Source organism: Capra hircus, chromosome 4 (genome assembly GCF_001704415.2).
Source record: "Capra hircus breed San Clemente chromosome 4, ASM170441v1, whole genome shotgun sequence".
Taxonomy (NCBI): Eukaryota; Metazoa; Chordata; class Mammalia; order Artiodactyla; family Bovidae; genus Capra; species Capra hircus.
The window spans coordinates 27,988,934-28,013,964 of NC_030811.1; the positions used below are offsets into that span (position 1 = coordinate 27,988,934).

A 25,031-nucleotide genomic window follows, 5' to 3' on the forward strand; every position below is an offset into this window, starting at 1 on the left:
CAAAATGGCTTGAGAGATATAATTAAAATAATACGTGCAGAGTAAGGAATTTAAAAGATGGTCTTATGAAGCACAAGTTTTCATTTCATGGGCAAATCAAGAACTCAGAGGCAAGGAAATTGATGCCATGCTAAACTCAGCCTCACCTGAGACAAGAACACAACTTCAGAAAAGGATGGAGGAGGGGAAAGGAAAAAAAAAAAAAAATCAAGCAACCTAGGACATAAAAAATGAAGATAAATGTTAAATAAAGATTAGATGATTAAAATAATCTCAACACCCCCTAAAAGTACAGGGTTGGCCAAAAGTTTCAGGTTTTTCCCCAACAATCTTTTTGGCCAACCCATTACCTGGAACATTCATCTTTGCTTGCAGACGTATCAATTTAGGTTCAACAAATTTAAGTAAAAAGCATTGTGGAGGAGTTAATATTTACATTTTTGAAGCATTAATGAAATTACTATAAAATTTGGAAGGTTAAATTCAAGTTTTTGAAACAGAGAAAAAGGACATACATTATGGTAGAAATTATTAAGACATAAAATGGTCAGTGTATAAGAATGCATTAAACTAAAACTTAATCATTTTACTCAATAAAGACTTATAGGTAAATAATGATACTGCTAAATCACTCATGCTAACCTTTGGTCTAAGTTTCTATTTTGTTTTAAGCAGAACTGCTCTAAGAAAATAACTACAGACTATGATTTAGCTAAAGGAACCAATGACTTTTTTTGCGAAAGGAAAAAATAATCCAAATAAACTAAGTATCCAACAACACATAAGACAATACTAGGTAGATAGTGAAAGTGAGGTAAAAGAGGAATATTCATGTGGAAAATAATTAAGTAGAAAAAGGCATGAAGCACCCATTAGGTGTCACTGTTCCAGGCACTGACTCCACAGTTAAGAAATAAAACAGTGGAAGTCTCAGTTCTGAAAAAACCTTCCATCACTTACAAAAGGGAGGGGGGGACAGGAGAGAAAGTGAAGAAAGAAAACAACCCTGCATTTTGATGAACAGATGTATTCTTACTGAAAATTTTCTGATAGTACCAGTAGAGATTATTTTCTTTCCTTGGCTTATTTATATTCGAGGCGCTTAAAAACAAAAATTTTGACAGAAAACTTGTGTTAAGAAATATAAAAAGTTTTTGTTTTTAAAAGAAGAAAATATATTAACATTCAGGGGCTGATTTGATTTTGCCCAGATAAACTTGCAAATTATTCAGGTCAGATAATTTAAGAGCCAAGAGCCAACATTCTCTTGAGTGAATTAGTTCTTCATAACTGTTCCATATATTTTGAGACAAATAAATATTATGGTCACTGTAATAAAGCCTGGAAACTGATTTGGAAAACATCCCAACCTAAAACTGCGTGAGAAACATGATCCATGTTTCCTTCAAAACCAGCATCTGAAGCACAGAGCTTCATGGCACTGATGGCAGCAAACCAAGGAGCTCTTCTCCTGAGGGATGAGTGCTTAACCTAGACAGCTGTGGTCCAGAGCCAAAAGGAGCGTCGACATTCCATGAAAAATGAAAATCACGTGTTAGCACAATGGGAGGGTAAGAAAATGTGTTCCTAGTAAAGTCAGCAGCATGATGTAAAGAGCATGACTTTGGGCTCAGAGATATTTAACTAAAAGTATTTAGAAGGGTGGTGGTCCAGTGGTTAGGAATCTGCCTGCCAATGCAGGAGACATGGGTTCAAATCTCTGGTCCGGGAAGATTCCACATGCTGAGAGGCAACTAATCCACTGGGCCACGACTACTGAGCTCACACATTCTAGAGCCTATGCTCTGCAGCAAGAGAAGCCACCGCAATGAGAGGCCCGTGCATCGCAACCAGAGAGGCGCCCGTGCTCACTGCAACTAGAGAAAGCCCATGTGCAACCACGAAGACCCAGTGCACCCAAAAATAAATAGAATAAAATTTTTTAAAAAGTACCCAGAATTCCACACATACAAAAACAACGTGTAATCACAGGCTAAACAATAATGAAACTATCCATAAAGAAAAATAACTTTAAAGTTGCTAGACATGTTGTGTCTTGGGGTACACTTGTAATTCTTCCTAAAGAAAAACACAGATTTCATGCCGCCCCCAACCAGTGACTTTACAACTTGGATATGATGTATTTGCATATGGATACTGTATTGAGGTTCTCATTGTGAGATTCCCAGGCTCTAGACTACCAGCAGAAACCATGTACCCCAGAATATGTGAGTGATGGCAGAGAATTCAGACCAAGGGTTTTGGTCAAGATATTTCTTTTGCAGCTAAGGATCTCATATCACTGCCATTTCTGTCTCCAACGGTGCATATGTATTAATAATTATGGTTGTCACTGGTGTCATGAGGCTCTTACTTTTTAGTTTCTACGATTTTTCCCCTCACAGCCTGGGAAATTCCCTTTAAAGACTCTTTAAAATCTGGAGATAAAGGGCTTGACCTAGGGACCCCTCTTCTCCCTTAACTCTCTGGGTAATTTTGTACACTTATCCAACAGGACTAACTCATGCGTGAGGCCCATCCACTTTCCTGGCCTTGGACCATTTGAACTCAATTTTAAAAGATCTAGAATTGCAAACCCTTGTGGGAAAAGCAGCATCAACAGTTATTTGTGCTGGACATTAGGATACACGTGCATGACACCCACCTTTCATCCTCTACCTATGACCTCCGAATCCAGGCAGTGGCCAAATTCTACTAGTTTTTCTATCAAAGTAGATCTCACACTTATCTTTCTTCATTCCCTGCCAAAAACCTAGTTCCAGCCACCATTCAGTACCCCCTCAGTACACTGTGAAGTCCTCCCCTAACCAGGTAAAGATACTAAAGCTACTGTTCATTCCGCAGAGTGGCCAGAATGAAGTGAGAAATGCTGACTTCATTACCACACTTGCGTGCCACTTTCTGCCACAGGACCTTCTGGTACATAATCATATCCTTCAGCCCTGATTAAGACCTCCAACTAATTTCTGTTTTAGCCCTCAACTTAAAATCACTTAAGACATGGTCTCTGACCACATGGAAGAAGGTACAACTGTGATGATACAAGTCTCAAGTTAGGTCAATAACTTCCCAGGTAGCACAGATGGTAAAGAATCTGCCTGCAATGCAGGAGAGATGCAGAGTCAATCCCTGGGTCAGAAAGGTTCTCTGGAGAAGGAAATGGCAACCCACTCCAGTATTTTTGCCTAGAGAATTCCATGGACAGAGGAGTCTGGTAGGCTACAGTCCATGGGGTCACAAAGAGTTGGACACAACTGAGCTAAAACACTTTCATACTTATATTACAGTTCTAATTAGAGACCCAGCTGCATATGACCTAGAAGGACTACACCTGTCCTTTGTAATGTTGCATCCTCAACACCCAGCACTGTGCCTGGAATATAATCAAGTTTAAGTCTCTCAGTTGTGTCTGACTCTTGGGACTCCATGGACTGCAGACCACCAGGCTCCTTGATCCATGGGATTTCCCAGGCAAGAATACTAGAGTGGGTTGTCATCTTCTTCACCAGGGGATCCTCCAGACCTAGGGATTGAACCCCGGGGGTCTCCTGCATTTCAGGAAGATCCTTCACTGTCTGAGCCACAAAGGAAGCCAGGGGCTATAATAAGCTTTCAATACTTATTGTTTAATCATTCATTCATGACTCAACACGTCAAACGCATCTAAAACACAAGCCAGACAGCACAGGTTAAATGCCAAGGGAAGATAAAGAGGCAGTAGAAGAACTCAAGAGAGGAGTATAGTTTGGGACTTGAACTAGATAAAAAGGAAGGAAGGAATACAAATATTACCAACGAGGATGGATGGATCATTTTCAAGGAACTTCCGTATGCTAGGCAGAACGCCCCACCTTTTAATCACCACCACCACCACCACCACATGAACCATTGGTCTCTCTCATTAGGTCAATGGTTCTAAATACTTTGGATATATTAACTCATTGAAGCATACCACAACCTAATGAGGTAATAAGGACCCTTATTACATTCATTTTACAGATGAGAAAACTGAGAGGCACAGAGAGGTTAAATAACTTCAAGGTGACAAAGTAATAAAAACACTGAGCCAAGACCTGAATTTGGTGATCTAATCCTCGGGCTCATGCTGCTAACCAGGTTTTCCATACTGCTGCTGGATTCTAGAAAACAGGCCATCCTCCTGTTGCATCCTTTTACCAGATTCTCACTTCTAGTTACTAACCAGCACAGTTAACCATACATCTAGGATCTAGGGGGTTACATTCGTTCAAACGCAGCTTCATTCTGTTTAGGTCATCCCTTGGTAAATCAAATCTAAATCAGGCCCTGGAAAGAGATATAAAAAAGATAGCATTTTCTCAGGAGTTTAGCAACTACTAAGGAAGATCATTGTACGTACATCAACTAAGATCAGTTACCAATCAATATACTAACGATACAAAATTACGGTAATAAGTGATTGTGTAAATGCTGAAGGAAGGCACCATGAGAAGGCAGTGAAGATCAAAGGGGAAAACTGCCAGGAAGAAGAGAAACAGCCTGAAGAAGGAGGAGGGCATGGCCAGGAGAGAAGAGACAGTTACTCAAAAAGAGCTCATCAATAATGCAGTTGCAGTCAGCGGACTGACAACTTGAAATAATGGAATAGAATGGATATGAAAATATTCTCTATGGTGGTTGAAGTAGCCAGGCATGTTGCCGTAATGTCCTACAAGAGAACACAGGTCTTCCTCCAAATTCAAACACTCCTAAATCTAATCTTATAATACAAATTCTATCATTTATTCCTGAGAATACCCTTTTCACGAGGAATTGAGGCACAAAATTACTAGGTAATTTCAAAGTTGCCCTAAGGTCTGATTCAAGGATATTTATCTGGAAGTCAACACTGCGAGGAGTGTCCAACATTCTGTACAACATTCTGCAGGGAATAAGTTGGAAGCATGCTAAATAAAGCCTTAAAACTCGAGTAAGCAGAATGTCTGGGTTAGTAAAATGACTTACTTTGAGATGTTTATATAAGCGATAGCCACAGGACAAAATGAGTTCAATCTAGGGCTAAGTAGTGTTATGATGGGGAAGTGGAGAGTGAAGCCATGGCTGGGCAGAAACGTTTCAGGTTTTATCACATCACTTGGCAGTCATGGCACAAATTGAACAACCCAATCGCACACCTGAACCTGGGAATCAGAAATTTTATCAACTGCCTCCTGCATACCCGAACATTCGTTTAGCCAGGCCGTACCAGGCTCATTCAGCCAATTTGGACCCACGAAACAGACTCATAGAACAATCTCCCCATACGCCCAGAGCACAGAAAAGAGAACTAAGAGCATGAACCAGTAGAAGCAGAGTCTATACCACAGGCAGCTCTCTGAAAACAGATGACATTTTCTCTTTGGAAGAAATGCTCCAGGACTCCCTCGATTTCCTCTCTCCTTTCTTTGAACAAAGGAAGGAAGACAAAAAAACTGTAGCTCAGGCCACTTAAATGAAAGGGAGGACTCTGCTTCTCAGAGCTCATTTGTATGCATCCCTCTGAGTGAAGTCAGTTAAACAAGAAATCAGAAGGGAACTAGACAAATGTGCGGCAGAAAAACTCCCTGAAAACAGAATTCACTGCAGGAGCACATCAAGTCTACAGATTATTTTGGAAGTAAGACATTTTACTGAAAGAAGCAAGGAAAAAAAAAAAAAAAACCCCTGTCTCTAAAAATGGTCCACCTCTGGGCAAGTCACCTGATCAAACATATCTTCAGAGGTGCTGAATTTAAGAGCTGGAACACATGTCTAGATACAGGGCCCTATCCTCAATGTCCAATCCTTCTATGTCAACTTACTAAGACACCTAAATTTTCCAACACAAAAGCCTGTTGGTGAAGAAAACAGAAGACCAAGAAAGGCAGGGGCATGGAATGGGGCATGTTGCAGATGAAAGAGACATATTCACTTTAGAACTTTATTTCTTAAAAGAACTTAAAAGAATTGCCTTGCAATTGCCTCCCCTCTTAAACGGAACTAGTAAAATTCATGACTTCTATACAAATATAAAATGAAGATGTGTCAAAATTTTATTTATCCACTTATTAATGAAGGAATCAGAAAGATTTTATAAGTGATTCAAAGCAGGGTCTGGAGGAGATATATAGATATATAGATCCTGGAGAAGGAAATGGCAACCCACTCCAGTATTCTTGCCTGGAGAATTTCATGGACAGAGGAGCCTGGTGAGTTACAGTCCATGGGGTCACAAAAGAATTGGACATGACTTAGTGAGTAATGCGTCCACTTTTATCCAAATGCTTCCACATTTATACAAACAGGAATCATTTGCTTCCTTATCAGGTTTTCAGATGAAATTCTCTCTCCATAGGTGCGTGAAACGACCCAGATAAAAGCAAAGGGGCTATAGCATCAGATAACCCCAAAGGGTTTACCAGGTAGCACCCAGCATTCCACTGAAAGGATACCCAATAATCATCTTGCCAGTTTCAAATTCTACTAACAATTTCTCATGATGTTCCCAACAAAATAAAAGAGGTGAGAGAATATGTCCTACATTTAGTGTCTAACAGTGCAAAAAAAAAAAAAAATTGACAATAGAACTCAGTTGAAAACTGGATTAAATTTGTAAAAGGAGGTGCTTAAATACAACCACTAACTGTGATAGAAGCTGAAATACAATCTTTTTAAAATTCAAGCATTTCTTTGCAATTTCATTCAGAAACATGTTCAGTCTAAGAAAGATAAGATGTCTCTTATTCCCATGGAAAGCATAAATGCTTTTGGGTTTCTTTAGAAGGCGAGACGGATACTGCTGCAGTTCTGGGGAGTGTGAATAGGAGAGCTTTACAAAACAAGAACTGGCCACACAGGACTCCAAGGGCTGCAAGAACTATGGACAAAATGCCATAAAGCGATGCCCCTGGCCATTAGGGAGGGTGACCAGCTGAAGCCAACTCTTCTACAACCAAAGTCTGCTTACAAGCTCTCTTGCAGAAGGAGAGGGGGAAGAGAGCTGTGGGGAGAGATGGGAGGATGGGGAGGACAGGAGGGAATGGGAGAGGAGCGGGGGAGGGGATGGAGAAAGGAAAGGCTCAGTAGATGGAGGAAGGAAGAGATTCCCAGTGCGGCGGCCACTCTGCTCTTGCAGTTGCCTGGACCACAGTTGCCCTGCGTTTCTGAGACTGTTGGGAGACTGCTGGTTGATGAGCTGCACCTTGCAGTCCGACTGGAGTGACAAGTTCCAGAACCTTCTGTGGGGGGAGAGGAGGAGTAGAACAAAGAATAGCACCTTCCCCGAAAGTGGCAAAAACCAAATAGCACGTGAGAACCCAGCACTGGCGCTCAACATGCCTTCCTCATGAGGGGCTGTCAACCTCATGGAGCACACGTGGCTTCCAGCAGCAAGGTCAGCAGCCAGGGCGCTGGCTCTTGCAGGACGAGGTTCCTCTGGGATTTCCCCAGGGGAGCAAATACACGGTGTGAAGGGAGCTCAAGGGCTAAGCAACCGAACTCCCAGGCAGGGCCCTCAGCCGTGACCTTGTGCAGTCAGCACAAAAGGGACCTTCGAATGTTAAGGAGGTTATTCAGAGGCTAAGGGAGAGCCAAAGAGGGAAGAGCTAAGAAAACAAGAAAGGAGTGTTGGTACTAGCAAGTCACTGGTGATGAGAAGCTGAGCGGGACCTTAGAGTCAGCAGTCTAAACAAGCCAAGTCGGAATACACACAGGGGAAACTGCAGGTTAACACAGATCTAAGTTATAAAGCTCCCGTGTGACTGTACACCGTCCCCAGACTTGCTGGACAAACCATATTTTAAGTCTCTTAGGCCAAAAATATTTTAAAACTCTTACACTGAGGCCCAACTCCATTGGGAGCTAAAAACAGACAACCTCTATAACAGTTCATAAGCCTCCACCGGAAAGGCTGCTGCCAATACCCTGAGGACAAGACAACAGGGCTACTCAAGTTGAAAAAGGCGCTGCAAAACCAGAACCTGGAGGCAGAGGTCAGGAGGACATGCTTAACATCCTACCCGGTTATTTATTCTAAAGGAATACTTCCATCCTCTGTATTTACATGTGAGACCCTCACTGGCCAACTCTGCAGGCCTTTGCTTCACAATTTAATGGAGAAATGAGACCTGAAAACCTAACACCGCCCCACCCCATCCACTTCCCACCCCCATGGCCAGTCTTTGGATTATTCCAAGCCACGGTTCAGCACATTCGTATTAGTAATAGCATGCATTTCCAACAAAAACCAGTCATGGCTAGAGGAGGTTACTAGGAAGTGACTATGTAATGTGAGCAAAGAAGACAATTTTGAAGTGAGCCCTGTGGGGATACAAGAAAGGACAGAAGAACAGAATAAATAACAGCAAAATTTGCTTCTGAGTTGTCAGGATTCCCTATCACGGAAATGCAGAAGACATTTGGGAGGCGGACTGGCCCATCCTAGTAATCGGACCCGTTCTGGAACTGTTAGAAGTGTGGCTGGAGTGGACAGGATGCTGGACGAGGCTCTAGTCTCTCGTGGTGTCGTCAACAAACACACATAACTCCACATGCACCAGAGAGGAAACGACACAACAGCGAACAGAGGGACAGTCCAGCGGTCACTAGGATGCACCTGGTGCCAGTGAGCGGGGCAGAGGAGAAACCGGTGCACGTGGGCTGCAGCCTGAGGAGCGGGGCGCTCTCTCCTGCCTCAGAACTATAATTGATTTGTCTGATTTACCAGAACAACAGTAAGCCATGCACCAGCCACATCTTATTGCCTGTTTTGCACGTTATATCTGCGGGAGATTGTATTTATTACAGAGTAGGCTACAGCAAAAACAATAATAACCCGGAGATAAGCAACAGCCTTACATTCCACTAACTCGCATTCTGACTTTTTGTGTGTTGGAGAGGTGGGGAGTGGAGACAGGATCGGGGAGAAAGAAAAGGCACAAATAATGAAAACAGGGTTGAATGAACGGAAGCAGTTGCCACAGAACCACTCTACAAATGCAGTCAGATCTAGCACCAAGTCGATCAGATTCTCAGTGGGTTTCATGCTCACAGAACCGTCCTGGCCTGGAGGGGAAGCGGACAAGGGGAACAAGGACTGCGGTGACAGGTGCGTGTCATAGCCTATTTCCTTCACCTTTCAAAAATCAGAAATAAAGGAAACCAGCAACTGTTTCAGGACCCAAACTCCCAGATTTTTTCCCCCCTTAGTGGGTACCCTGAGAAACAGGAGCAGAGATGCGGAAGAGTCAAGTTTATCCTAGCCCCAGTCAAAAGGTAGGTTTGTGCATCTGGCATTACAGATGCCATGAACCTTATGAAAAACACTACATTCCATTGACACTGATGTCAAATATCATCTACTTTAACAAAAATTGAAACCCAACACAACCTAAACACTGGGGAGCCATCGTAACATTCTTGAAAAGTCAAAAAGAAAAAACTGTGATGAGTTCTCATGTAAGAGCTCAACTGGGGACAAGAGAACTCCAAGTTAGAAAGCATGCTTGGTAGCCAACATCTATCAGCCCAGTCCAGCCCAGTCCCAGGGAAAGCTGATGGTTGCACATGAAATGGCCTGCTTGCCTCAGCACTATAGGATGAGGCCAGCATCCCACCTGCCCAAGCAGAGAGTCAGCCACTCACTCCTACACCTGGCCACTTAACTCCCCACAGCAGGGAGTCAGCCAAGCAGGTCTTGTACTTGCTAACTCTCCACGGGAGGCATCTTCGTGCACTCCAACCCTGACCCGTTGAAATCGTTTCTACAAAACAGAAGAGAAGAGATAGGAACAATGGGTAGAAACCCACCTCTAAGAGTGGGAGGCCATTAAGACTAGAGCAAGTTTATGGGTTATCTGTCTCCCAATCATGATATATAACCTCCTCCACAGAGCATATTACTTGAGTGGGTTTAGAAAACAAAATATTAAGAGCACATATGTCTTTTTCTCCCTCAAGGATGTGTCCTGGGGTGGGGTGAGAGGTCCTGCATGAATATCAGTTCACAGTCAACATCGTGGTGGCATACGGCATATACTGTTGGCTCAATGAGCACTGCCATTTACTACAGCCTGCAACTGAGAGGGTGGCCAACGAGGGGAGGGAGGGACACAAAGATTAAAAAAATTTTTTTTACAAACTTTAATGAAACCATTACACATGTTTGTATTAGATGACCTTTATTCCAATGTTTGTTAGTTCACCTGGATGTAAACCATTGGCCTGACTGACCCCACCTGACCACGGGTCCCTCAGTAACATTACCGGAACACTTCAGGAAACTGGAGACCCATACATCATACTTAAATAGTGCAAGAGAATTCAGCACACACATACTGAACATGATACTGTGACAGAAAGAAGAGAAGGTTAGAAAAGGGAGACAAAACTCTTCTGTTAGAGAGGGCACCAAAAAAGCCTTTAATCTAAACTGAATAATGTGTGATGAAGGTGGACAAGGTCATTCTGACATCTATTGAATGGAATAGCTTTTTCACTTTCACTCTCCCACGTGATCCAGCTATCCTCTTTAATTTATGTGGTAAGTGGAGGAGTTTGACTTGCATTTATTTTTGAGTAATGTAAGAACAAGCCAATTCTCCAATATCTAGGCAGCAAAGAGAATAAAAGGATGCATGAGACTGAACTACAGTTTGGGGGGGCGGGGCGGATCATGAAGACAGGTTTCCTAAGATTCATGGCTACCAAAACACAAAACCCACACAAAGGAAACACATCAAGGTAGGAGGCAGTATGAGATTCAAAGATAGCATTGAAGATTACTAGGACACTGTGCTGGGAATGCCAAGAGGACAATCCCAAAACAAGTGTAACTCTGCCTCAAAAAGCCATCAAGGGCCTCACCTCGATCCCAGTGGGCACTCTAAGCATGGACACGAACCCTGCAGGCCAAAACAGAGCACCATCCCAGGGCTCAATTCAGCTTCTGGATGGCCCCAGAGTGTGGGCCAGACAAGAGCTTTGGGGCGGGCACATCTGCTCTCAGTGCAGGAGTCACCACTATGTTTCCCAAAATACAACTTTCTCCCCCCTGCAGTCAAAAAATCAAAACAAAAATTACCCTTTGATTTGACCAAAAGAATGACATTAAAAGAAATATGGCTGAGAAGGCCACAGCAGATACAGAGAGAAATTAATACGCACATGAACAATTCCTCAGCATGGTAAACAAGAGAGGAAACCCGCCTGATACCAGGGAAAATCACCTGTGAAACATAAGCCTCAGTAGACGCAACATAGTCACTTGCAGCTCAAACGCCAGACTTCAGCTACGAGGGATACACAGCAATGTATCTCACTTGATAAACAGTGGCATGATATCTTGACCGAAGAGCAATTAATATAGGCCACACTGTACAACCTGTAGTATGCAGTGACTGCTACAGAGAGGGGAAGTTTAATAGAAGGCCAGTGGTTGAAGCCCACAGGGGAACACCACACTCAGGCAATAGAGAGCTGGCCAGATGGGTTTGGAAGTCATCACAAGGAACTACAGGTAGAGCCCGAGTCAGGCTTGGGAACAAAGATACACTGGAATTCATCACTGCTGTGGGCTCGGCTGAGCTTCTGTTTACAATAGTATTTTCTTCTTGGTACCCAGGGCCAGCTGTCCAAATGTCCAAGCTGAGGCTGACAAGCTCCTCCTCTGTCATGTCCCCTGGGCTATGTGCTCTCTCTACACAGGACCCGGAGCCCCTCCTTACCCAGTAGTGACTATGGGAGCAGAACTGGATGGCGTGTGTCCCAGGAACAGAGGGCGAAACTGACAGCCAACAGGTCTTCCCTGGCCCCCTGATCAAAATCAAACTCAGAACCCTCACTACTGCCTTGGGCTGCTCTATGTCTCTTCCAAGCGGTTGCTCCCTGGCACTACTGTTGTCTCTCTTTAGTGCTTGCATGTAGGGACCTTATCTGTCTTCATCTGTCCTGTTCACTGTTACATCCTCACTGTTGAGAACAGTTCCAGGCACCGTAGGTACTTGCTGAATAAACGAATAAACTGCCTCAATTAACAAAGGTATCTAACTCAGACACAGAAGTTCTTAAATATGCAAGTTAACATCCTAGTCGCAAATAGTCATTTGGACACAGCCTTTAGGCAGCTGAAAAGTATCCACATCACCTCTTCTTTTCTATCATCTAATAGATCTGTTAGCTCAAAGGATGCTCACAACTTTCCAGCCTCATTCATTAGGATTAATTCCTAAACTTGTCTGAAAATCTATATTTGACATTCTTTTTTCACTAAGACTTTGCAGTCATAGAATTAAACAGAAATTTTTTTTTAATTTAAGGTAATTTCATTTTAACACAACTCGAGAGAAATATCTTCTAACTCATGATAGTAAGAAAATGGAAAAGCAACTAAGTAAAAGTTCAGGTGGAGAGCTGGGAGGTTTTATGCCCTGGTTTAAATTCTGTTTTCCCAGAGAATAAAACAGGATCTCTACAGAGGCATTAGCAGAAGCCATGGAAAAACTCACATTCAGTGCCTGAAAACAACGAGCTACAGAAAACACATAAGCGGAGGCCCTTCAGTGAAGCAGCAGCCAAGCTCTTGGCGCCTCAAAGTCACATGGCTCCATTCAACGACACAACTCACCCCAGATATGTCTGCGACCCGGTGGATAGGCACTTCCTTCTTGCTATGCAATCCTTTGCCATTCTTAATAGCTCTGTAAAGAAAGAGAAAGGGGAAAAAAAGCGCTCAATGAAAATACAAACCACAGTGGGAAGGGGCAAGGAGGGTGGGAAAGGGGGCAAGAAGAGAGGTCAGTTCACTGGGCATGTGTGACTACAGAGGGCACACTGCTGAGTAGCTGGTTTTGTTCAGAACATTCCATGGCAGGGAGGGTACACGTCTGCTCTTCCCCTAAGCCCAGTAACCATGGCTTGGCTGCTAGTTAAGGCCAGCTGTTCACCTTGTTATCAGAGAGGGCTCCCTAACTTGTCTCCAAATGAAAGGCATTGTTCCAGGCATAAAAGAAAAATCAGTTGGAAGAGCGCATTCCTGAAAAACAGAAGTAATAATGTTTCTTGAAGTAATAATGTTTCTTTCTGGGTTTAATCACACGAAACATTTTCAATGGAATGTATGTACCTAGCGTTCCAATTCTAATGGAAATAAGTTTCTCCCAGGTAAAAAGATAAATTGCCCTGAATGAAGCAATATTGTACAGAAGTCTTTTTAATATGGGGGAAGAAGGGCGTTTCTTGGTGGTCCAGTGGTTAAGAATGCAGTGCTTTCACTGCCTGACCTGGGATCAATCCCTGGTTGGGTAACTAAGATCATGCAAGCTGTGCAGCATGGCCAATAAATAATAATTAAATCGGGACAAAATTAGCAAAGGTGCATAATTGAGAATAAGCCTCATTTTCGATCCGTCTCAGGTTGTAATGACAATGAGTTTAGCAGGGGATCCTCCAACACACATCTGACCACCTTTTGCATCCTAATTGGATTGGTCCAATCTCCCACCTTTTGCGTCCTAATCCCTTGAGTGGTAGCTTCAGGGACCTGATCACCTGTGTAACAGTGAGGGACCGCAGACTCAAAGGTGATGGTACAGCACTAAGCAATTAGTCAAGACCTTCACGAATACTTAGAGGAGGAAATGGCAATCCTCCACTCCAGGGTTATTGCTGGGAAATACCATGGACAGAGCAGGCTATAGTCCATGGGGTTGCAAAGAGTCAGACACGACTGAGTGATTAACACTTTGTGCATACTGCCATGTAGGGAACACTTGTGTTTAGGGACAGAGAAAGATTCAGGAATGTGTCTGCCTCATGGACTAGACTTTCTAGGGTGTCCATATCCCAGAGAAAGTGTTAGACTGCCCAGACCAGGGTCAAGGTGTCGGACCCTCACGCTATGAACCACTCTGCAGCCCTCCTCATACTCAGGCTCCATGAACGAAGAGAACTAAGGTATTACTCTCAAGTCCTAACTTTCTAAATCCAATTCACAAATCAAACTGGGTGGGAGTTGCTCAGTGCAAAGTGGAACAGTCATTTCTTACATATGTGGCTCTCATCACTTGCCTCCTTTTCCACCCAGGGGACCTATCTCTTAACTCAGCTTATCCGAAACATCCTCTGTTCAGAAACAACAAACAAAACACTTCCCGTTCTACTCAGATTCCATTCCGTGATGAGGGTAAGAAATCAAAATACAGAATTTAAAAAAACTGTAACTCACTCTACTCTGAATTGTTAATGGAAAGAAAACATTCCCAAGTTCCTTGAATGCCACAGTTCCTCCTGAATTTGAATCAAGGCAAGGGCTTTAGACATTGCAAGTGGGTCAAAATTTCTCCATTTAATTTTAGACCAGTGCTTTATCATTCAGGGAATCTGATGATGACCACAGATGGGGGCTGATTCTCAAGGTTTAGCCCCTGGTCTCTTGGGAACTCCACACTAACAGTAGCTCCAACTCTTTGAGCTCCTAAGCCCTGTGTGTATCCAGACTGTGTTCTGTTTCTACAGTCTCCCCTGCCACCAACAAGCTTTCCCCATTTTGCTACCATAAACTTGAAGGAGGAGTCTTGGGAACAAACCTTCTGTGAGGCAGGACAAGCTCACCGTCACCCCAATTGTAAGTTGCTTCCCTTCAGGGCGAGGCATGCTTAGCTTTCTGCAGGTCCTGTGGGGGCACAAACTGCCTACAGCCTTCTCCTGTTCTAACAATCAGGACAACCAAAATAAACGGACCTACCCAGTAAACAGATGGTTCATGTGAGAACATTGCTGAACGCCTGGCCTCTCCTAGGGGCTGGAGAGCACCTCATATACTACAAGGAAAAAAGAACAGGGCCTGGGCAGCAAGTCAGAAAACAGGTTCTTTGTAAAAGCAGAGGGGTGGTAAACTAAAATTCTTTCTCTCTATGATCCCAAAGGAGCTTTATGACATAAGCAGAAATTTAGGACTTAACCAAGGTTAAACATACTACTCCAAGGGGAAAAACCATCATACCTCAAACAGAAAATATGGATAACAGTACGCATATGAGATCTGAAACAAACCAGAATTCTTTAAAATTAAGTCTTAATATTAAAAAGGCAGAGGAACTAGAGATCAAATTGCCACCATCCACTGGATCATAGAAAAAGCAAGAGAATTCCAGAAAAACATCTATTTCTGCTTCCTTGTCTACATTAAAGCCTTTGACTATGTGGATCACAACAAACTGTGGAAAATCCTTCAAGAGATGGGAATACCAGACCACCTGACCTGCCTCCTATGAAACCTATATGCAGGTTAAAAGGCAACAGTTAGAACCTTACATGGAACAATGTACTGGTTCCAAATTGGAAAGGAGCACGTCAAGGCTGTATATTGTCACCCTGCTTATTCAACTTCTATGCAGAGTACATCATGCAAAATGCCAGACTGGCTGAAGCACAAGCTGGAATAAAGACTGCTGGGAGAAATATCAATAACCTCAGATACGCATGACACCACCCTTATGGCAGAAAGCGAAGAGGAGCTAGAGTCTCTTGATAAAAGTAAAAGAGGAGAGTGAAAAAATTGGCTTAAAACTCAACATTTAAAAAACTAAGATCATGGCATCTGGTCCCATCACTTCATGGCAAATTGATGGGGAAACAATGGAAATAGTGACAGACTTTATTTTCTTGGGCTCCAAAATCACTGCAGATGGTGACTGCAGCCATGAAATTAAAAGATGCTTGCTCCTTGGAAGAAAAGCTATGACCAACCTAGACAGCATATTAAAAAGCAGAGACATTACTTTGCCAACAAAGGTCTGTGTAGTCAAGGCTATTGTTTTTCCAGTAGTCCTGCATGGATGTGCGAGTTGGACTGTGAAGAAAGCTGAGCACTGAAGAATCGATGCTTTTGAACTGTGGTGTTGGAGAAGACTCTTGAGAGTCCCTTGGACTGCAAGGAGATCCAACCAGCCCATCCTAAAGGGAATCAGTCCTGGGTGTTCATTGGAAGGACTGATGCTGAAGCTGAAACTCCAATACTTTGGCCACCTGATGCAAAGAACCGACTCACTGGAAAAGACCCTGATGCTGGGAAAGACTGAAGGCGGGAGGAGAAGAGATGACAGAGGATGATATGTTTGGACAGCATCACTGATGTGATGGACATGAGTAGGACCTTGTTTAGGACCTTGTTCCTAAAAAGATTATTAGATACTTGGTTGCATTCAGGCATTAATTTTGGAAAAACCTTCAAAGACTTCATCTTTTCATACTTTAGATACAATTGCTAAATCAGATAAGATTTCAGGCACATTTTGTACATTTCATTTACACTCAGGAGGCAATATCATATTTAAGTACTTCCCAGGTGGCTATCTGAAATGCAGGAGACCCAGGTCCAACTCTCGGGTCAGGAAGATCCTCTGGAGAAGGAAATGGCAACCCATTCCAGTGTTCTTGCCTGGGAAATCCCATGGATAGAGGAGCCTGGCAGACTACAGTCCATGGGGTCGCAAAGAATCGGACACAACTGAGAGACTGAACAACAGCAGATCATACTTGAGCTGAGAAATAGTTGTTGTTAGTTTAACAAAACAGAGACAAAAGTGAAAGTTTTTTTTATTATTATCTGTAGATACTAACTACAAACGCTGCCCCCCACCCCCCATCCAGGACAACCTCTAGAGAGTAAATGGTACACCGGACCCAGGCCGCTCAGCGTGAGGGCTCAGTGACAAAGTTGCTAAACGGTCTCATGCCCGCTCAGGGAGACTCAGGTCTCCTGCTCTGTGCTGCGGTTGCTTTGGTCCTTGTTTGCGCACTGCTGCAGAAAGGGCCCTGGGTGAGCCATCCCCAGAAAACCTCCATCAGTCTGACACAGGGCTTCTAGAGAGAGAGGATCTGTGGGAACAACTCAGTGCAGTAATACCTGCTCTTATCTCAAAGAAGTAAGGATCAAACACCAAGAGCGGCAGGCTCACCACAGTGCTGTTTCTGAAAGGAATATACTATGTACCTTTTTCTTCCAGGATGCAAAGTGCATATATGACATGCTTGTCTACTAACAGCTGTATATACAGAAAATGAAAACGAGACCCTGCTTCTGCTGGCTTGTCATGACTTCTTGGTGGGGCAATCCCTGTATCTTACATAATTCAGCCTCTGTGGCCTAGGTTTGGGGGCACTCTGACTTTTAAGACCTGGGAGGGTATAGAAGGTAGTGGGTTTGCTTTCCACCAATGCCCGCTCCACCGAGCAAATGGCGACTCCTCTCCCCACGCTTCCTGCAGGCTGAAACCACGGCTCAACATCCCTTTTCATTAGGCAAGGAATGAAACTCCTGACTTCTAAACTTCGCCTGCTGTGTCTGCTTAATAGCTGCTTTCTCACAAAGGCAGGCTGGAGCTCAGGCTGGCCGGGAGAAAGGAAGCAGTGGGGCAGAACGCAGCCTGTGCCTGTTGGAGGCTTTCTTCTCCAAGCAGCCACAGCACAAAGATGGCAACGACCAGTGTGTCAATAATGGACAGAAATCATTGCCGGCCGGGAAAAGTGAGTAACGTCTGCACACATACACAGAGGCAACAGTAAAGGAGAGGGATGAAAACTCTGCTTTTTAGGTTGCTTCTAGAAGCTTCTAGAAGCTATAGCGTGGGACAGGAACCCCATTCAGATCAGCAGAAAACTCTTCTTGTCAAGTTTGAAATTCTCCTGTATGAGATGCTACTGCTTTCCCACTAGAAGATAAAACCGTCAACTCTGCAAAGGCAGACATGGGTGTTGTTAAAAGGGAGCTTAGCCTGCTACTTAGCATAAAAGGATTAGAACCTAACACTCTGTACAAAGAAACAGTCTGCTCTTCGGTTCTAGGGCCCTTTGCAGAAAAGCCTCCATCTCCAAGGCACAAGCCTTAGCACCACTGACATCCTGAATCATCAGTTCATCTTGTGGCAAAGAGGCCATGACCTTAAATTCAATACAACAATGGTAGACCGGTATTCTGAATATTTTTGTAAGTTTACAAAAAAAGTTCAAAGAATGTATGGTTAGAGCCAGCCTTAACCCAATCATAAAATAGTTGCCACATGAGGAATTTTTAAAACATAAAATTCAATTATTTATTTGGCTGCATGGGGTCTTAGTTGTGGCATGCTGGATCTAGTTCCCTGCTGAGGGACAGAACCCAAACCCCCTGCACTGGGGGCATGGAGTCTCAGCTACTGGACCATCAGGGAAGTCCCTCTTCTTGGGATTTTTAAAAAAAATTATTTTTATCTTTCGGCCATGCAGTGTGGCATGTGGAATTTTATCAAGTTCCCCGACCAAGTAATGAACCAGAACTCTCTACATTGGAAGCATGGCGTCTTAACCACTGGACCACCTTGGAAGTCCCAGGAATTCTCTACCTGGTGACTTCAGGGAGAATGCTGGGAGTACCTATGAACCAACCTGAAATAGTCAGAGAATTATATATGTGAATTTTTCTGGGGAATGGGAACTCCAACAGTTTCACAGAAAGAACCACTTTTCCATAAAAGGGATCTAAAGGAAGCAAAGTGATGGAAAGCAGACAGCAGAGGCACGGGGAATGACTCGGCAAGACCAGGAGGCCCTGGCTGGCAACTTCCCTTTAACAACACTGTCTTGTTAACCAGGAAACCAAGCTGCCCCCTAACTCTGCTCTGTGTCCTTGCCTACAGCCAAGCCTTTCTTCCTTCCTAATTGTGCTCACTCGGCTCTGCTGTAACCCTCTTGGGCCAGGCCCACATCAATTTATTCCAAGATAACATCAGGACTATTTTAACTAAATCCTTTGAGAGCGCACACCACTGCTCCATGACTTCTTCACAAAATCAGTTCATCACTTTGCTCCCTTGCTTATATCCATAACAGAGACCCCCAGCCTGTGCCATCAAGGGGAAACCTGGCTTTCATGGGCCCATTTGTCTTCTCACGATTTCCACATTACTCCTTCTAATCCAGTGAGTCCATTTTCTCCAGACCCTTACGTGCAAATCATTCATAGATCCACACTAGAGAAAAAAGAGAATTACAGCTTATCTGTAGCCACCACCTCATCCTAATCAATCATAAAACAGCTGTCACATACAAACTGCTAAATCAGGGGTTCTAGGTGGAGGTCCGTTTGAATACTGGAAGTATCTACAAACTACTCTGAAGCGGTAGAATTATACATGTGAATGGGTACACGTCTGTGCATCACTCAGTGGAGCAGCCAGTCACAAACTGCAATGCAGCATTTCTGAACTGCATCATGCATTCACTTTATTTCTATAGCTAGACTACGGGCCCTTTGAGGGCTTGAATTCTAGCCTTAATATTTGCTACAGTATTTAATACAGAGCTATATTCACATAGTCTTAAACTCAGGGTCATCTAGTTCACTTATTGCGCACCTGGTAAAGCTAAACAAATGTCCACTGACTAACACAGAGTGTGAAGATATTTCAGACTGGAGACTGGATAATGCCAAAGTGAGCATAGAGCACAGAAGAGTGAGCTTGTTGGCTTTCCTGGAGGTGCAGATTTGTGGTAAGATATATGCTCCAGGTTGCAGGCATCTTGGTTTCACTACTTGGAATGGGGCAAGACAGAAGAGTTGAAAGCCTGTCCTCTGAGCAGAAGCACAAGGGCATCAAGATCAGAAGCCTCACGTTCCCCTCCTTAGGTCCCCGAGAGCTAGAGGAGGCAGTTGGCCATCTGAAAGGCAGTGATGGGAGCAAAGCCCCAGCTATCATGATCAATAAAACAGGACCAAGTGGCAGGACCATCAGAAGCACCTACTGGGTAGTCCAGAGTAAGTAACTATGGAGAGAGGGAAAGAATTCAAACAGAAAAGGAGGAAAAACAGAACAAAGAGCCAGTTAACTTGCTAAACTTCTAAAGAATCTTGCAAGGTATTTTTAGCTCACATTGATGAATACAGAGTTTCAACTGAAACAAACACAGCAGTGAAACACAGCAGCAAGCGACACTTTCTTCAGCTTTTTATACTGGTTTCTTGGCACCTGGAGGAGGCAACCAGGTCCTGACACTCAGAAAGTAAGATGCGGAGCACGCACAGGTGCACAATGGTGGGGCGGGTGTGCTAAGATGATGCCACTGTGTTGTCAATGGAATCAGAATCACTGATAAGACAGAAAAGATGGAGTGTACATAGTTCGGAAAGGAGGAAATTGAGTCCTACGGTCAAGGGGAGGCGGGAGGACTTATGAGGCAGCAGAGCAAATAACAAGGAACTCTGGGCAACCTCATCTAAAACTAATGTAAAAAGAAATGAAGATGTATTTCTGTTGTGCCGGGTGTGACAAGCGATCTGCTGCGCTCAGGTTAAGAGGGGAAAACTGAGCTCTGTGGAAGAGAACCACCAGGCAGCGCAATATTAGATTCATGAAAACATGAGCAGACGATGCTGTCCCAGGTTAGGGCCACAGGACTAGCAGTGCCCAGTAGAAATGGTCCGTGTCAGTCTCAAGTCTTCTTGAGGGGACAAGGCTGCAGAAAGGGAAGATTAGAGGCAATGACAATGGAAAACTGTCTCAATGACACTGGTTTTTATAATTTTTTCATGTCTTTATCACAGAGGCAATACAGGGCCAGAAAAAGTACAAGAAAGAACAATTCATAATTCAATTTCAAGATAAAAGCACCATTAACATAATTTTTTAAGTGTTGATACACATACAAGTATGTGTGTGCGCTGTTGCTCAGTTGTGTCCGACTCTTTGTGACTCCACGGACTGAAGGCCACCAGGCTCCCCTGTCCATGTAATTTTCCAGCAAGAATACTGGAGTGGGCTGCCATTCTCTTCCCCGGGGATCTTCCCCACCCAGGGATCAGACCTGCTTCTCCTGTGTCTCCTGTACTGGGAGGCAGATTCTTTACCACACCTGCACACTTTAAGAAAATTGTGGGCAAAGTTTAGCAATTGTTCTTTTCCCCCTCAGAAACAGTAACTAAATGAACACTTCCTTGTGTTGTTAGTTTTATTACATCATTTTCTAATCACTGCACATAAACCTGTAACATGGATGCACATCCAATAATTTAACAACTGTCTACTGCTGGGCATCTCTGTGACTGTAGTATTCCAGTGTAATACTTCCAGCCCTATAAATAATGCCAAAGGAATAACTCTTAAACTGTCAGGCATCTTACTAATTATTTCTTAGAATAAATTCATACAACCGGGACGGCTGTGTCATGGGTCAGTGAAGCACCATTCCTGTTTTGCACCTCCTTTCCCCAGGCAACCCGGACAGAGCATGCCTTGGCTTGTGGACTCTGTGGATAAACCCTTCGATTTAGGTGCTCGTTCCCATGCATCCTATACGCCCACTGGGATCTTCATGCTTATCACGATGTTCACAATTGTTTACTCGCTCATCCACATCCCCACCAGACCATGTGTTTTTGTTTTCTCCTCCAATGCACCTGCTATTTGTTACTGTAAAAACAACACATCAGAGAAAAATGTAATGCCTTTTACTCAGTCAAAAGACGCAATAGACTTACTGCTGAGAAAATGGTTTTTCCAATGTGAGTACATTTACAGGGACCTGCTGGAAAAGATTCGCTGCCATCCACTAGAGATCTGGCTCTCTGAACTTGACCCAGAAGCAAGAGGCATAGGAAGTAAGCCTACTCAACTTCTGGGCCCAGAGCTAGGGGAGAGGAGCTGGGCGGCAGCGTAGAAGATCACATTCACATGAGGGAATTTACAGGGAAACTTAGATGCAAAGAGATCTACAAAAGAAAGAAAGCTCTGAAGGAAATTTCTCTCTCACAAGCTGCTATAAAATTCTGGGCATTGATGTATCAGTGATTAATTATTTGAACTCCAGTCCTCTGGAGAGATGCGTCTGTAATACAGACTCAGCTCCCCAGCCACTCTGCCCCCTGATACCACGGATCACGTGAGAACAGCAGCTCTCAAGATGACCTCACATTAAATTAGCCGAGAGCTGGAAGAGGCTACTCAGAAGGAATCTGGTTAGAGAGTCACAAATGCAGAGCACGAGGAGGGGGAAAGAGGAGTCAAAGGGAATACAGAGCTAGTCAAGGGCTTGCTGAGAAACAAGTGTGGCTGCCGGGGAAGCACCACTAGGGCAGGCGTGCAGAGAGATCCAAAGCTGATCCCGTCCCCGGCTCAGTCTCTATCACCTTTGCTTAATGGTGACAATTCCAACTACTAAATTATTAATGTGCTGCAAAAAGGACACAATTTTGATTTTTTTCATAAAAAAAAAAAATAGGAGTTAAGAATTGTTTAGGACAGTGGTTCTCAAATTTTAGTGTGTGTTAGAATTACCTGAAGGACATGTGAAAAGAGATGGCTGGGGCTGAATTCCAGTTTCTGTTTCCATAGGTTTAGGGTGGGAAGATGTCGGCAAGACCTGAGAATTCACATTTCTAACAAGCTCCCAGGTGAAAATGATGTTGCTGGTCTGAGGACCAGACTGTGAGAACCAGTGGCTTAGGGAGTCAAGTTAGGAGACATTCAAAAATGGCAAGGATCAAATGTTACCGCTTTATTGCTACAACTTATTTATTTGGGATTAAAATTATACTCACAGTATGATAATCTTCAAATGTATTTTGAAATATGTTGGAACTATTTTGAAACCTCAGATACTTAGGGGCTATCTGAGAGGAGCAAGAGCCTTTTAGCCAAAAGAACAATGAAATGGTGGAGAACAGATGAGGTGCTGTGGGCAGATAAATGGTCACAGCTGGGTGGGAAGGGGCAGTGAACACCCAATTAATTAAAGATGTTAGTCAAGAACAACTTCCTCTGCAAGAATATAACCAGTGCACATTAACAATTACAGAAAAGACTGGGCAACGAGGACTTCTTCCTATGAGTTCATGACTTGACTGCCCATACCTTGTGTACACACAGGAGCTAAAGCTTGTGGGTTCTGACTTTACCCCAAACCCCTCACACTAATCTTTGAGATGAATGTCACAGCTTGAGTCGTATAGGTTGGAACTGGGAGTAGGGAGGCGAGATAGGATGAAGAGTGAACAGATCCTCTTAATATCCTGAAAGAGAAAATTATTTGGAAATGGAGATATTATACAGCTCTCCAGAAGTGGCCATTTGTGCTGCCTTAAATGCAGATTGATTACTGCTATTTGGATGTTGAGTGCATCATCTCTTCTGAAGAAAGGGAAAAGCTAAATTTCCCCACATTCAGCTGTATCGTCAAATCACTTCCCCACACCCGCTCTTGTAATGCATTTTCCTGTTACCACATCCACTTGCAGGAGCTGATGTGCCCTGCTCCCCCACAGTGAAACCCCCCAACACTGACGCGTGCTGAATCTCATTAGCAACCTCTGGCTGTGCCACCTACAGGCAAGCCCCAAATCTGGTGGGGTGTGCACGTTTGGGGTTACGGGAGAAAAAGAAGCAGTTACTTAAGAGAAAGACCAATCTCCTTCTCGAGCTGGCGTCCAATCTGTACCAGCATCCTGTAACACAGCCAGGTGAAGAGGGCAGCAGACAATTTACCCAACTCCAGCTTTTTACGACTCTGGGCTACAAAAACCCATCTGCACTCTGGTGCTACAGGAAAGGAAGAGAAAAACTTCAAATCAAAGCTCTGGTTTTCAGCAGTATTTGGTAGGATCTAGTTTTATCCAAAGAGAATGTTCACTTGGTTAGGTCATTAGATTGAAAGTGTGAAATCTTGGTTTATTTAAAGCTGTACCATTAAACGACTGAGCAGAACAGAGGTTGGATGGAAGAGATGAGTTTCAGGAAGGTGTCCTCATGGGAAATTTTAATAGAAATGAGAAAAGGAATAAAAAAGATGGAAGGAGGGCAGTGTTAATGATGCAAGGGAAAAAAGAGGAGGGGCTAAGAAAACAGGTAGGAAAATGAGAATAGGAAAAACAGCAACACCCAGAGGTCCTATTCAATTATTCAACGCATGTCCCTCCGAGACTACACGCTTTGTAAAGCTTCAGTCTGGTATCTTTTTTCTTCACCACCATTATCCCCTGTGCCTAGGACCCAGGATACACTCACGAAAATGGCCAAGAAAGGGAATGAATGCAAACCCGTCATGTGCGAGAGAAAACCAGCCTGAACAACTGCACCCACTAGAGGAATAATTTATTTTGTTTGGAGAACTGGTTAACTCATGCAGTCTATACACTGGGATAGGATACATTAGTTTCAAATTTTCAAAAAACAGATTCAACCTCAACACCAGTTTTCTCACTGGATTGGTAGGAAGATGAAATCTGCTTCATACCAAGGCATTTCACAAGTCAAAACTGTGTCAAGCCAGCAATGCTGACCTCTTCCAATTAAAGCAATAGAAAGCAAAAAAGTGCTGGTGAGTAATTCTTCACATTTCATTCATAACCAGCATTGAAAATGCCAGTTAAATTGAAGGCACAGATAGGAAATACCTTATCGAAACATTTTGTGTTTGTCTAAGCACAAGGCATTTTTTTCCTCCACCTATTAAAATTTTGTGGGAAAATACCTCTATAAATCAAGGGGGAAAAAGTGGAGCTGCTCTGGCTGAATCAGGAGCGGGAGCTCAAGCACATTTCTCTCCCAGTGGTATTGGAAGTACTTCAACAGAAATGCAAAATACATTTACAATTCACTGTCCCAAGAGCACTGCTACCCGGAAGTCAGTAAGCCCACTGCAGACTCAGTAACTGTATCACCAAGAGAGATCTTTAATTCAAACAGATTCTCTCTTAATAATGACTACAGGTGTTTGCCTAGGAAAGAGTTAAGTTTATAGCCTTCTAATCAAAGTCTGTGATGGAAATGCCAACACAGATTTCCTGGAGGTTCAAGCTGGGAGAACTCCACAATAAGGAGGGTGCTGTCAACCACGCTGGGTAAAAGCGAGAGAGAGTTGATAGGATTTTAATGGTGTTACTGTCCAGTCGCTAAGATGTGTCTGACTCTTTGCGACCCCATGGACTGCAGCCCACCAGGCTTCCATGTCCTTCACTATCTCTCGGAATTTGCTCAAACTGATGGCCA

The 25,031-nt window shown here is 43.5% G+C and overlaps 1 protein-coding gene across 1 annotated transcript in view; it reads right to left on the reverse strand.

Annotated features, from left to right (window-relative positions):
• SND1 (staphylococcal nuclease and tudor domain containing 1) overlaps window positions 1-25,031 on the reverse strand; it is a 420,683-nt gene that overhangs the window by 167,577 nt on the left and 228,075 nt on the right. Inside the window, exon 14 of the mRNA XM_005679432.3 lies at window positions 12,641-12,713. Within this exon, the coding sequence (XP_005679489.3) occupies window positions 12,641-12,713 (73 nt within the window). The remainder of the gene's footprint in view (window positions 1-12,640; window positions 12,714-25,031) is intronic.